We start from the raw sequence: 14,222 nt of genomic DNA on the forward strand, positions 1-14,222 counted from the left end.
CTTTGGGTAGTATCTTTGTTTAATTGGGATGTCGTCCTTCATCGTGATTTTATGCTGGGTTATGTTTGAACAACCCTTCTGATTCCTGAACGCCGCCAGCTCTTCTTCGATGAACCGTTTGTCCCGCTCGCGCTCCCATTCCTCCGAGGGTCCCGCTATGGCTATGGACAGCCTATCCTCCAGGCATCCGCTCCATCTCTCTCTTTTCGGGATCGTGACTTGGTGGCCTGCGCAGTTGATTGTTGTGCCGAATTCTGCGAGGAAATCCCATCCAAGCACCGCGCTGTCTCCCATGCCTGGCAACACTATCATGTTCAAGTCCTTCTTTTTGTTGCCAAAGCTTACCGTTGTTAGGAGTACCATTTGAGTTTCTATGTGGCTCCCGTTGGCCAACTTCACTAATCTTCTTGTCGCTTTCCGTTCTCCGGCGATTCCCGGGTCCTCTGCTAGCTTCTCTGAAATGAAACTAGCCGTTGCCCCGGTGTCCACCATGGCCCTTACTTCTGCTCCTCCGACCTTGATGACCGCCGCCAATTGCTGATCGTCTCCGGTTAATCCTCCAACTATCTCTGAGAGGCAGCACCTCGCGATCTCCGCCTTCCTCTCTATGGCTGGGATCGCTGCACGTTTCCCGCTCTCTGGCAGCATTCCGTGCTTCTCACCCCCACTGCGCCGCACATCCTGCAGAACAAAATTCTGGGGTTTCTGCAACCGCTGGCCCAATGGCCCATGCCTCCGCATCTGTTGCACGCCTGTGCTGGGTTTTCTACGTGTCCAGGCGTCGCTGCCCGCTGTATGTTCGGCTGCCTTTGGATTGGGTTTGCTGCCCATTGTTGGTTCGGCGGTTGTTGCCTTGGGCCTGCCCATTGCTGGCTCGGCTGCTGTTGCTGTGGCCTTTGGCGATGCTCCTCGGGCTGCCATCTCTGCCCCCATCCCTGTCCTGGATGGCTCTGTTGCTCCTGTGGTTTGTGGTGCATTTCCTCCTTTGGCCATCTTCTGTCTACCGCTGGGGACTGTCTATTGAAGACCTCCTCCTCCAAAGCCAGCTCTTCGAATTCTTCGGCTAGACCCATGATCTCTTCGAGTGATGCACATGCGTAGGGTCGCATGAACATTTTCATGCGTGGCATGCAGTTCTCCACGAGCCTATCGATGACCTCCTTTGTCGACTTTCCCAACGGCTTCATTAGCGCCTGAAGGTCCACCATGTACTCTTTGAAAGGCTCTCCTCGCTGTTGCTTCCGCTGCTTTACCTGGTCTGCCAGTTTTTCGAAGTATCCTTTTGGCAGGAAAAAGGCCTCGAAGCTCCTTCTGAACTCTTTCCATGTGGGCCACTCCTCGTCGTTCATCAGGAACCATTTTTGTGCTCTGCCCTGGAGTAGCTCGGGCATCGCTCGCGGGATTGTGTTTATCTCCATCCCGTACGTTTTGGCAGACCATGCTACTCGGTCCACGAATTCGAGAGGATCCCCTGTTCCATCGAAACGGAACGACCACTCTCGTACTTGCCTCGCCACCTTCGCATAGTCCACCTGTACCGGGACTGGCTTCCGCACTTGTGGCTCCATGCTCCTCATGGTCTTCATTTCTGGGACTGCCAGACTTTGGATGAGCTTCTCCGATTCGCTCACCGCTCTCTGCCTCGGCGTGGTCCTCTGCGCGAACTTCTCCTCGAATCCCCGCGCGACCACCATTACTTCCTCTTCCTTCGTCTCATCGACCCATCTTGCCACCAGTGCCCTCATGATCTCCACGGTTCCATCCGCTGCGAGACCGAGCTCTCTGCACACTTCGCACAACTCCTCTTTGCGAAGCGCGTATATCCAATTTTTCCTCCCCATCCTGAAGCTGTGTTACTCCTAGACTCTTAAGCAATCACGTAGTTTGGGCGCCAGGTGTAACGATCTGTTTTGGCTATGTTTTGCTCGCAACAAACGCCGCGGCTAGCTCACAGAGTTTGAGGGTACGTTCCACCGAATTTATAGTTCGACGTGATTGCCCGAGCCCAGAAATAACACGTTAAAGCTTCTTTATAAATAAATCCCCTTTATTGTAAATAGTTTACAAAGCAATAAAACGAATCTCACCGGCTGTCTGGCTCAGCCGACCGACCGCTCGTCCTCCCGTCGATCCCCGATCCCCGCTCCGGGTTGGTGCCAATACGCACGCCCTCCCAAAGCTTGCGCCCGGCAGGTCGTGCGGTCTTGGTGCCTGGCGCCGAAACGGCTCTCGGTTCCCTTCGTTCGGACTCACGGACTCTGGTTGCGGGGCCTGTGTTGTTGATGTCTTCTGCTGCCGCTGCCTGTCCGTCGCTGCCGCTCCCTCGTCGTCGCTGCGCTACGGTTGCCGCTGCTCCCTCGTCGTCGCTGCTATGCTGCTACCGCTGCTCCCTCGTCGTCGCTGCTCTACTGCTGCTGCTGCTCCCTCGTCGTCGCTGCTCTACTGCTGCTGTTCCTCCGTTTGGGGATGCCGTGGACCTCGGAACCCTTGGCTTGCCTGGATTCGCCCTTTCGCCGTGGCCGGCACCTAATCCGTGTTAACAGACCGAGTGGCTCACCTCCCAGGCATACGCCGGGCAGGATACGCTCCTCGCTGCTTAGCGGCCGGATCAGGGCACGAAGGGCCTTCCTACCCTACAGGACACGCCCCCGGTCGCGTTCGCCACTCGCCTCCAAACACCTGCGTGCATACGCCCCGCAGGATCTATGGTAGGCCAGAGGTTTGGGCGTCGCGTCTCCTTTGACTCCAGGTGGTTTGCTGTGCATACGCTCCAGCGCCTGGATCAGGATTCTTTTGACTTCCCGGGGTGTCCCTGCCTGGTTTCACAAATGGGCTTGAGTTCCCGGGCTGGCTATCCCTCGCGTTACAGGATCACACCTGGATCGAACGGTCAGGAGCAGACAAGGCGTACGCCAGGCTGATCCGTAGTTGCCGCCACTACACCAGGATACCTGTTGTGTCCGGGAATAACTCCACCCGACTCTTTTACCCTGGGCCTCAGCTTTGCCGCGGATCCTTGATCCTTTTTCCCTGACTCCTTGCTCGATTTGATGCGCGTACCGCCGCCGGACTTACCCACAGGGGGTCCTTAAGCTATTTTCGAATGTCCTTGCTCACTCGCTTTAATCGCCCGCACTAAGGACTGTCGGACTTACCCACGGGGGGTCCTTCAGCCTGTACTCCTAACTCTTCAAGGAAGCCTTCCAACTTGAATTCCAGACTTACCCACGGGGGGTCTTTCATTCACTCTCCCAGCTTCCCTAGAAGACTCGGCCTCGATTCGCTCCATGGGCCCTCCTTATATAGTGCCAGAGGCGCCCGTTAATCCTTGCGAATCTACTTCCTGCCGTTAATCCTCCGCTCCTTCACTTTCTCCGTTAGCTTTCTCTAATCCCGCCGTCTTTCTATCGGCGGGCTTTCTTTATTGTCCCTCCCCCGATTGCTCCGCTTGGGCCTCCGATCTGCATTATTTTTGTGCCGGTCATCGGACTTCGTCCCGATGCCCCGCGATCCCCCCCTGGACATCCCAAATGCATTTCTATGTCTTGTGCATTTTCTAAACACAGCTGCGCACTCGCCGGCCGCTTCTTTCCCCGCCGCCCCCGCTGCTTCCTATGACCTTCGAGCGCGGCCGCGGAGGCCCGGCCGGGACCGTTACTTTCCACGGTGACTCCTCTTTTCGCCGTCTTCCGTGCGCGACGCCGTGCTGGTTCCTCTTGCCCCCGCTGCTGCCCCCGCATGCCGTCTGCGTCTGCCGCCCCCGCATGCCGTCTGTGCTCGACGCATTTCTCCCTTGACACCTTTCTCTCCTTCCGTATCTCTAAACACCGCAGCGCTGGCCCGTCCGACGCTGCAGTGCTGACTTGCATGTCCACCCCCCGCTGTTGCCCCTCTTGCCACCTGTCTTGGTGTGTGGGAGATCTAATCTCCTCACAACTTTTTAAAATGTTTCTTATCTGGCACTACAGAAAGATTGCACTATTAACTCATTATTGACCTTAAAAAATATTATCTTTTTATTCACCAATTTAATGTAAACATTGCCAATGTAAAACACCACTCTAAAAGGAGCACATTATCTAGAATAAATTCAGTGACGTACAACAACCGAACAATGTTACTAAGTTCCCAAAACCGCAGTACTTAACCCTCTAAGACTACTTTTCAAAATAATAAAAAAAAAAATTATTTGAATAATTTTTGTGTGAATAAATGCTTCTAAGCTCAAATATATGCTTTAAAATATCGTATAATCGTCGGTTCACCTGTAAGGTGAGAAGAAAGGTAAGCGGGCCTGAAGGCACGATTGGGGCTTTGAGTGGAAAAAAAGCATTTTCAAGTAATGCATTTTTAGTTTATTTTTTCTTACGGTATTCTACAAAACAGTTTTTATTCGCTGAGCTGCATAAATGATGACTGCATTTCGTGCATATGCATTGCATTTTTGAAGTTTTACAGTGATTGCAACTTCTTTTTCCACTGTTTCGATCCAACCAATGGGGGGAATGGTTTAGGTATAATATCAATTAGGTGATAAAAAATACGTGTTGTGGCATCCCTAGTTTTTGCTCTGATATGATAGCGTCCCATTAGGCCGTCCATGAGATCTACGTCGCCCATGTGAGCATTATACTCATGCACAATTTGGGGACAATCAATTGAAATGTGTCGTTTAGCCTTTCTGTCAAAGCGAGAAGCCTTTGCAGTTCTTTCACGAGGGCTTTTTTTTCGAATGTAACTCCAGAGTACATTGGTTATATCAACACCATATGAGGACCCAAAGTACTCAGTCGAAAAACTCCTTGGACATTTGTTGATGGCAATATCGTTTGATAGTTTGCAATAGGAGATACGGTTTCCTCGCACCGTGCCAAGGCTATAAATACCTATCGCTCTTAGATAAGCCATCAAAGGCAAAGATGTATAAAAATTATCAAAGTAAGTTATGTGATTCTTAAATGTTTCTACGGTTTGTGTTAAAAGCGATACAATGTTGGCTGAAGCACTAAGTTCTTGGTGACCAGGTAAGACCACCTGCACCGCTGTAGATCTCAAAGCAATATCGTTCAATACAAATAGTTGTACCGAACCCGGTTTGCCATTTTCTATAATATTTCTAATTCGTTTAAGTAAAATTACTCCATAAACAGAAACAAACACATAAATTGCAATGAATTGTGACGTTATCAGCTGGCAACAAAAGTTGTCTTGGATCCAGAAACGGGCCTCAAGGCACATATCGCTCTTTCGCTGTCACAACGCATGCTTTTTATATATTTGTAAATCTTCAACTTCATTTTAAAAGTAAATAAACTTACCTCTCAAGAAAAAAATTATGAGCTGGATAGGTTTTATAAATTTGCTACTATTCGAACAGCAACACACAACATACCGCCGACCAAATTACATACCGCGCGAAACAACATATGCTTTATGTATTCCTGCCGTTAAGAGCTTCGGAGATCTTTAAAGCTGAGATTTATAATTCAATATGCTTTTTATCAACCGCAAAAAATTATTTAAACGTTTAAAAAGCTGTTAGTTTATTTGTTAGGGCCAAAAACGTAATACGTGCCTTCAGGCACGTCTTAGAGGGTTTATATCCTCAGCGTGTGCCCCTCTCCCACAAGATATCCTCAGCGAACGGCTCCCAGAGCATCCCACACACTACAGTCCAGGTGAATGCCTTCAATAGAATCTTGTTCTAATTACGGGGTCTACCGGCCTGGACGAACAATTGGTGACCCCCATTAGATTTTTCTAAAGGGTCACTCCCCGAAGATAACCCAAAGGGCATTTTAAGAAGTATGCAAGAAAATATCGCAGATCCCATAACGCGGCAGATTAATAGTAGATCAGACTCGCCTCACTAAAATGGAGGCATAAAAGATAATTGGCGATTTCCTGTTTTGTCTGTGCACTTCCAAGGATGAAAGGAATAAGACTATATGGAAGGTTTATGGGACTGCGGCCCTCCATAATGACCTCATTTATATAGATCCAAGCTTAGCAAGAGGAATCATGGATTTTTTGTTAGTTTAGGATGCCTCCGCTTTCTTTAATTCTCTAATCTAAAATATAATATTTATAATTAGATTCCTGCTTCTGTGAAATTTTGTAGCAGGAGAAGAAAATAACTTTATCCTTACAATGTTCGGCACACAAAAAAGTTCCCAATACAGATGGGAACGTCTAAAAAAATCAATATCAAACTGTTGATCAATTCCACGATTAGAACTCTCTTCGAGCATCCACGTATGAATAATACCGTGACACCGTGAAATGACAATCGTTCTGAAAACCCTCAAGGTGTTTGCAACTGACTGTGACAAGAAAGACAAGAAAGAAAAAAAGAAAGGAAAGCTAACTTCAGGCGGAGTCAAAGTTTATATACCCTTTCAGCAGCTACTTGCTGCTTATATTATATATTATATATATATCGGATCGTGTATGTATAATTGAACGATCCTTATGAGAATTTTACCATCGAATCAATGTTCTAATAAAAATGTTGGAAACAGCTCCAAGGTTGTACCATTTCCGATCGTTCAGTCGGAGTGGCATATATGGCAGCTACAAGATACAGTCAGCCGATCCTTATAAAATTTGGTAAATCTGATTACTTTGCCCAAAATAGAATATGTAGCAAGTCTCATTTTTATAACTTAAAAAACACCAATCCTAATGAAATTATGTTCATAAGATATTCTGTCCAAATGTAACATGTGTGTGTCCCAACTCTCTAACTTACAAAACACTAAAGTAATGGCATTTCCGATCAATCAGTTATATGTCAGCTATAGAATATAGTCGACCGGTCCCGGCCGTTCCGCCTGGAAAGATTAGAAGGATGTGTGAAAAGTTTCAACTCGATAGCTTTAAAACTGAGAGACAAGTTTGCGTAGAAACCGACAGACGGACGGACAGACGGACATGCTTATATCGACTCAGGAGGTGATCCTGATCAAGAATATATATACAGGGTGCTCCATCTTTTATGTCGGTATGTAAACATGGAATAACTTTGAGAAAAACCAACCGATTTCTATAAGTAATGTATTTTTATTCAGTTTGGTTCTTGATGTTGATCAAGAGTAGGGTCGGAGATTTCTCCTTCACTGCATTTCGCACTTTTGACCAAAATTATAATACTCTCTGCAAGGGTATAAAAAGCCTTGTTGTGTCAAGCACAAACCGCTAACAAACATGGTCGACATCCCCCCAAGAAGGTGTCAAAACAGTTAGAACGACAAGTTACAAGGTAACAGGTTGCACGTTAAGCTTCTTTGCAACATTCCTGCATTTGCAATTTTTGCTAAATGCAAAACTAACAGCATCGGGTGGAGTCGAAGTTGATATATCCTTGTGGATCCAATATATGTTGCAAATATTGCCTCCGTTGATTTTTATAAGAATTTCATCAAACCAATAATAAATTATCACAATAGCTTAATATGAATTTTGAAAAAGGTCCCAACCTTAAAAACACCAAACTTATGACATTTTTCATCGTTATGGTAGTTGTAAGAACAGCTAAAATAAGCTTTGATTGACCAAAAATAGAATCCAATGAAGGTCTTAGGCATTTACCATTAAAAACACAAAAGAAACCATGTTTCGTTCAGTTAAATGTTAGTTATAGGATAGTTAACTGATATCGGCTGTAATGACTTATACTTACTTAGTATAAGTATATAAGTATAAGTAAATAAGTATAGTATAAGTCATTATACCATAATGACTTATACTGACTTACACTGCGTGTAAAGGAAAGTGTGTAAAGTTTAAAGTCGATAGATTTAAAGCGGAGACTCGTTCGCGTAGAAACAGAAAGACAAACAATCTGGCATGCTTATATCTTACCAAGATTATATACAAGGTGAGTTCCAAAGTAAACAGGACTTCAAAATAAAAGACAGAACAAATAGTTTTTTCGGCAAAATTAATTTATTATATTAAAAATAGTCTCCTTCTGCTTTAATACAGCTTTTTGCACGGTCCAAAAGCATGTCGAACGAATGTTTAAGCTCGTTGCCCGGTATGGCCGCCAGTATGCCGTTGCAATCCTTTTGAGTGGCCTCTACGTCTGCATAACGCTTTCCTTTCATCGGCAAATGCATTTTTCCGAAAAGGTAGAAGTTGCACGGTGCCATATCAGGTGAATACGGGGAGGGGTTGATGCTTAAAATGTGATTTTTGGTCAAATAGTAAGTCACAAGCGTCGATCGATGAGACGGCGCATTATCGTGCAACAAACGCCAACTTCCATCTTTGCGATATTCGCGCCGAATACATCGAATACGGCGCACCAAACGCTTGAAAACTCCAAGGTAGAATACCGCAATAACGTTTTGGCCGGGTGGAACAAATTCTTTGTGGACAATACCCTTGGAATCATAAAAACAAATCAGCAGTCTTCACTTTTGACTTCTCCAGGCGCGATTTTTTGGGTTTCGGCTCGTCCGGCGCCATTCATTCAGCACTCTGGCGTTTCGTTTCGGGTTCACATTGAAAACACCACGTATCCTCACCAGTCACAATCTTGTAAAGGAAGTTCGGATCTTTTTTGCCTCTTTAATGATGTCCTTCGAATGTTGAATTCCGAGCAATTTTTGGACGTCAGTCAATTTGTGGGAAACAAACCGTGTACACACCTTTTGTAAACATAAATCGATGTTTTGGAGATTTTCAATTCTATTTACATGAATTTCAATGATGATTTTGGCTTATTTTTTATGAATTTACGCACAGTTTTGATGGAATTTTCGGTGATCATGGATTTTGGTTGGCCCACATGTTCATCGTCATTTATGTCCTCACGACCACTTTGAAAACGTTGAAACCACTCGTGCACTCTGCTACGGGATAGGCAATCATCGCCATAAACTTGTTTCATCAATTGAAACGTTTCGGTAAAAGTTTTACCAATTTTAAAACAAAATTTAATGTTCGAAGATCATTTTCGCACCGATGACAAAAACATACTGACACTTAAAACGCAATAGCCTCACTTCCAATAGATGAAATGACATGCAATTTTTACTGGAAGTCGATAACGGATAGCAGATTCTAACGCACCAGTTGACATATATATGGCGCTAGAGGGTGCTAGAAGCAAAAAGTCCTGTTTTCTTTGGAACGCACCTTGTATAGATACTTTATTAGAATCAAAATTATATTATCAAAATTACAATAAAATAATAAACAAGAAATTGACTGATTTATCTATTTCCAGCTCACATCATAAAATTGAAGCAGTTTTAACCGGAAGACCCATTAAAATTGAAGAAAAAAATTTGTTTGTTTTGGGTGTTATGAAGCGCACAAAGTCACCAAAATAAATATTGTTAAAACTACGGCATATTGTTCTTAACATTTTTTGGCCACCTGAAGAAAATACGTGCGTTATTTGATCTTGTACGTTCCAAAATGTTTCTTTTAAAAGAAGACGTTTTTTTGTTTTGGGTTTGGTCTGCATCAATATTCTTTCCAAAGGCTTATAGTGCAACAGGATTACAAGGTGTACCCACTTGGATGTAAGTATTTTTAGTTGGATATACGTTTATTTTAATCGGTATTTTGTTTGCTAATTAAATGTATTTGAAATCAAACTTCATCAAATATTATGCAATTAAATTATGTAATTAAAAATTATATAATCTTTCTACAACGAATGTAGTATTTTCTTATATTGCAAAAATCTGTACAATATGCGTAATTTTAAATTTAATAATTTTGTAAAAACATAATTATTTAATTAATTTGTTAAATATGGAACGAAAAAATTTCTTATTTTGGCTATTAACTTAAATTTTATGGGATCAAAATGCAAACATATGTTATTTTATCGCTCCAGTCCTATATAGCCAGTGTAGTTTGATATATGCCGATCCTCTAAGGATATTATGGTACGATATTATGGTACTATGGGTATATATGGACTTTATGAAATCATCTTGTTTACCGCTCCTTTTAAACAAAAATTATATATTCCAAATATCTTACGTGAGCACAAGAATTCTTTCTCGTTAGCTTTACGGTGACAAAAAACGAACCTAAAAAGACTGTATTGTATTACAGATGTATATTAATATTACCTACATATATGGTCTCTCTTGAAAGCTGATAGAAGGCTAAAAATATTCAAATCAAAAAAAAATTATTTGTTTATTAATATTTTGTTTGCTAATTAAATGAGAATTCCATCAAGAGAACAATACATATTAATAAAAATGTATATTGATGATATAGTTTACAGTAATAATGAACTGTATCAAGAACAATTTTATCGGAAAAATGTTCGTAATTAAGGGGGCATGCGCACTTGGAGGGCCAAAAAATAGGAATTTTTTCCGAATTTTTTTCTCGTAAACTATTGAATTTTTTTGAAATATCGTTTTATTATGTGAAAGTACATTATTTTAACTTAAATTTGAAAAAAAAAAAGTAGAAAATATTTAGGGGTTTCAAAGTTATGCCCCGTCGAAGTGAGGTCCATCCGAAAAAGGCGAGTTGCGGTGACCAACACTGTGAAAAACTGGATAGTCTAAAATCAAAAAATGAAACGGATTTACATTTATTAAAAGTAAATCTAGTACTTAATCGAAGGATATTAAAAAAAAAAAAATATTTGACAAAATGGCGACCTTTCAAAGTTGAAAAATCGTTTTTCGTCAAAAAAATCGGTAGTTTTTCAGCTGTAAAAAAAAAAGTTTTGCATAAAAAAAAAATCCTTCGATTAAGTACTAGATTATTATGTAATAAAAGAGCATGCTAAATTTCAAGACAATCGGGTCACTAGTTTTCGAGTAAGAGTGGTCACCGACTTTGAAAACGTAGTTTTGAGAAAAACGTGTTTAAAGTTTCAAATCACCATTACACTTACCGGAGGCCCCTCCCTTTCAACATGTGTAGCTCACTGAATTTTCACCGGATCATTTCAAAATTTTGTGGACACATTTCTAAATGTATATACTTTAAGAAAATGCAAAAAAAAAAATTCGATTTTTTGAAATTTACAAGTGCGCATGCCCCCTTAAAAAAAAAACAAGAAAGGAAAGCTAACTTCGGACGGAGCCGAAGTTGATATACCCTTGCAGTTAAGGTTGTTCCATTTTCGATCGTTCAGTTATATCTCGTCTATAGGATATAGTTGTCCGATCCTATGATATTTGGCAGATCGGATTATATTGCCCAAAATGGAATCCGTAGAAAGTCCCATCATTCTAGCTTAAAAAACACAAAAGTTATGCCAATTCCGATCGTTCAGTTATATGGATATCTATATATTGGATATAGTCGGCCGATCTTTATGAAATTTGGCAAATCGGATTATTATTGGCAATCGAACTCTTTAACTTACAAAACACCAAAGTAATGACATTTCCGATCAATCAGTTATATGGCAGCTATAGGATATAGTCCACTGATCCCGGCCGTTCCGACTTGTGCAAAGTTTCAACTCGATAGCTTTAAAACTGAGAGACAAATTTGTGTAGAAACAGACAGACGGTTAGGCGGACATGCTTATATTGATCCAAGAGAAGATCCTGATTAAGAATATATATACAGGGTGTTCCATCTTTTATGTCGGTATGTAAACATGGAATAACTTTGAGAAAAACCAACCGATTTCTATAAGTAATGTATTTTTATTCAGTTTGGTTCCTTAAAATTTTGTTGGGCTAGTTTTTGAAAACAATATCAATTAAGTGGCCTCCTTTATTAGCAATTACAAAATTACTCCTTTTTTCTGCGTTCCTTTCCTTTTTCCGCAAGAAAAAGAAGGATGTGTGCAAAGTTTCAACTCGATAGCTCTAAAACTGAGAGACTAGTTTGCGTAGAAACCGACAGACAGACGGACATGCTTATACCGACTCAGGAAGTGATCAAGATTATATGTATATATTTTATAGGGTCGGAGATGTCTCCTTCACTGCGTTGCACACTTTTGACCAAAATTATAATACCCTCTGCAAGGGTATAAAAATTTAAATTTATTTAAAAAAAAAATATTATTATATATGTATATCACTGTGCACGATTGTAGGAAGAAGAAGAAGAAGGAAGAAGAAATCATCTCCAACCCCATAAGTATATATACTCTTCATCAGCATCAACACCCGAGTCGATATGGCAATATCCGTCTGTTTGTTTGAACGAGTGGATCTCAGATACTATAAGAGTAACAATGTATCACGTAACGGCACCTACTATTATTATAGATATTATTGGTTTATAGTACTGAAATGGCGCTGTATGTAAAAAAAGATTTTCCCTTTTCAGCTTTTCAGTTGATATTTTTCCTGAATTTTCTTTGCTATAAACCTCACAGAACCCGAGACTGTTCCAATGAATGCAAAACCGTGGCAATCGGTTCGTACGTTTTAGAGTTATAGCGACAGGAAAGAAACCCCGACTTATTTTTATATAATAAAAAAAGAATACATTTTTATATAATATATTGATTTGATGGTGTCACCGGTATTATACCTCGTGAATAGTTTTTTTTTATATGATATAAGTTGTTTTACTGTTTATATAGATCGGATATTTTAAAAGACAGATAATTTTGTAAAGATATATTAAAGTTACCCTCCCCCTGACAGCACTTTAAAAATAAAAGTAGACGCCAAAACTCATTTTTCTTGCTTCTTAGATTTTGACATAAAAGAAAATAATAGATTCAATGTTTTTTTTTATTTTATAAGGATTTGATTTTTAAAATAAGTTTACAATATCCAAAATAATATAAGTTTTCATTTAAAATAATAAGTTGGTGGAAACCATGCTTTATGAGAGATTTTTTCTTTAGGAAGAAGACTGATTTATTAATCTTTATTAATGTGTTGTATTGGTTATTGTTATTGTTGACTGAGTAACTTTTTTTTTTTTTTGCTAAGGTAAATGCTTGCATGGACAATGTTCGTAGTGGATTAAAGAAGGAGAGCTGATACCATGATTTTTTGTAAGATATCCCGAAATTTATTTCAGCTTGTCATATAATTGTATAGTATCTTTATTTTGGTTTTTTATATGAGAGTGGTCTAAAGATAAGTTAAGGCAGGATTTTATTTCTATATTTCTTTGAGATACATTTTTATACCCATTTTATATTGTAGAAGGGTATATTGTGTTTGTGTGAATGTGTGTAAGGAATCATCTCCTATCTCATAAAGTATATACCTGTTTGAATATCCTTCATCATCATCAACAGCTAGTTGAGTCGATATAGCTATTTTTAAAAAAAAATTGCAATATTTAACCATTTCTATAGCTTATTTATACCCGGAAAACAAAAGCCAAATCAGAACTAATCCAATAACATATTCTGATTTAACATATAAACACTATAACTAAGCCAATTTGCTGTAATTTTAAACGCGCGATTCTCTGCAAGGGTATGAAAAGTAGAAAGCCATAACGATTATGGTGGTAATCTGTTTCTATAGGCACCATAAACTGTCACCATAACTGTCAAAATGAGGTCAAGTATGGTGGCCAAGTGTGAAAAGATATTTTTTTAATAACTTATTTTTGCAGGTTGGAATTCTAGCCGGATGAAAACTTTTTCTTTTTGACAATTAACATATCCGCGTCTTCCCGTTTTGTTTTTTTTTGGGTTAGTTGCTGAGTTCAACAAAATGAAAGTAATGTTGCGTTTGAAAATAAACAGACTATGGAGACTTATATGCTCCAAATAAATATAACCACGTTGGTTAATAACTATTATTATTTATTAAAGATAGGGTGGATACAAAGATTTGGTTTTATGTCTAGGTTGTGACTATTCAGACTGGTTGAAGAGTTAAGCTTATTGTAGCGAGTAGTCTTTCAGTATGCCCAAAGGGTTTTTTGATAACATGGCGAAGAAGTCGCCACAGTTATTAATTCCTAGACTTCATGGTGCAAAGCGAGCAGGGAGTCTAATTGTACGGGGGTCTTTGAGGTGAGGTTTTTTCCGGTGGCTCTCCCAGAGCCTGTAGGTTTGGTCCTTTATTTGGTGGTTCCAGCGTTGAGCTTTTGTCTATCGGGTGTTGCATTATTACGAAGGCGGGCTTGAGGCGGTCCACTGATACCTTGCCTGCACGTCCAGCGACGGATAGGGTGAAGTGTTTGTCGTTCCTTTCGATGACTTCAAATGGACCGTCGTATGGAGGTTGAAGTGCGTACGGCATCATTTCGTAGGAATACATGTGGGGTGGTTTCCAATTCCTTAAATA

At 40.8% G+C, this 14,222-nt stretch overlaps 1 protein-coding gene across 3 annotated transcripts in view; it reads left to right on the forward strand.

The window, feature by feature from the left end:
* Window positions 1-14,222, forward strand: part of LOC6496791 (protein Wnt-5) — a 164,773-nt gene that overhangs the window by 8,561 nt on the left and 141,990 nt on the right. For all 3 annotated transcript variants that reach the window (XM_032455707.2, XM_044715468.1, XM_001965735.4), the window contains exon 2: window positions 9,236-9,536. In XM_032455707.2, coding sequence (XP_032311598.1) covers window positions 9,430-9,536 — 107 coding nt within the window. In that variant the 5' untranslated portion in view covers window positions 9,236-9,429. The remainder of the gene's footprint in view (window positions 1-9,235; window positions 9,537-14,222) is intronic.

Source organism: Drosophila ananassae, chromosome 3L (assembly GCF_017639315.1).
Source record: "Drosophila ananassae strain 14024-0371.13 chromosome 3L, ASM1763931v2, whole genome shotgun sequence".
Taxonomy (NCBI): Eukaryota; Metazoa; Arthropoda; class Insecta; order Diptera; family Drosophilidae; genus Drosophila; species Drosophila ananassae.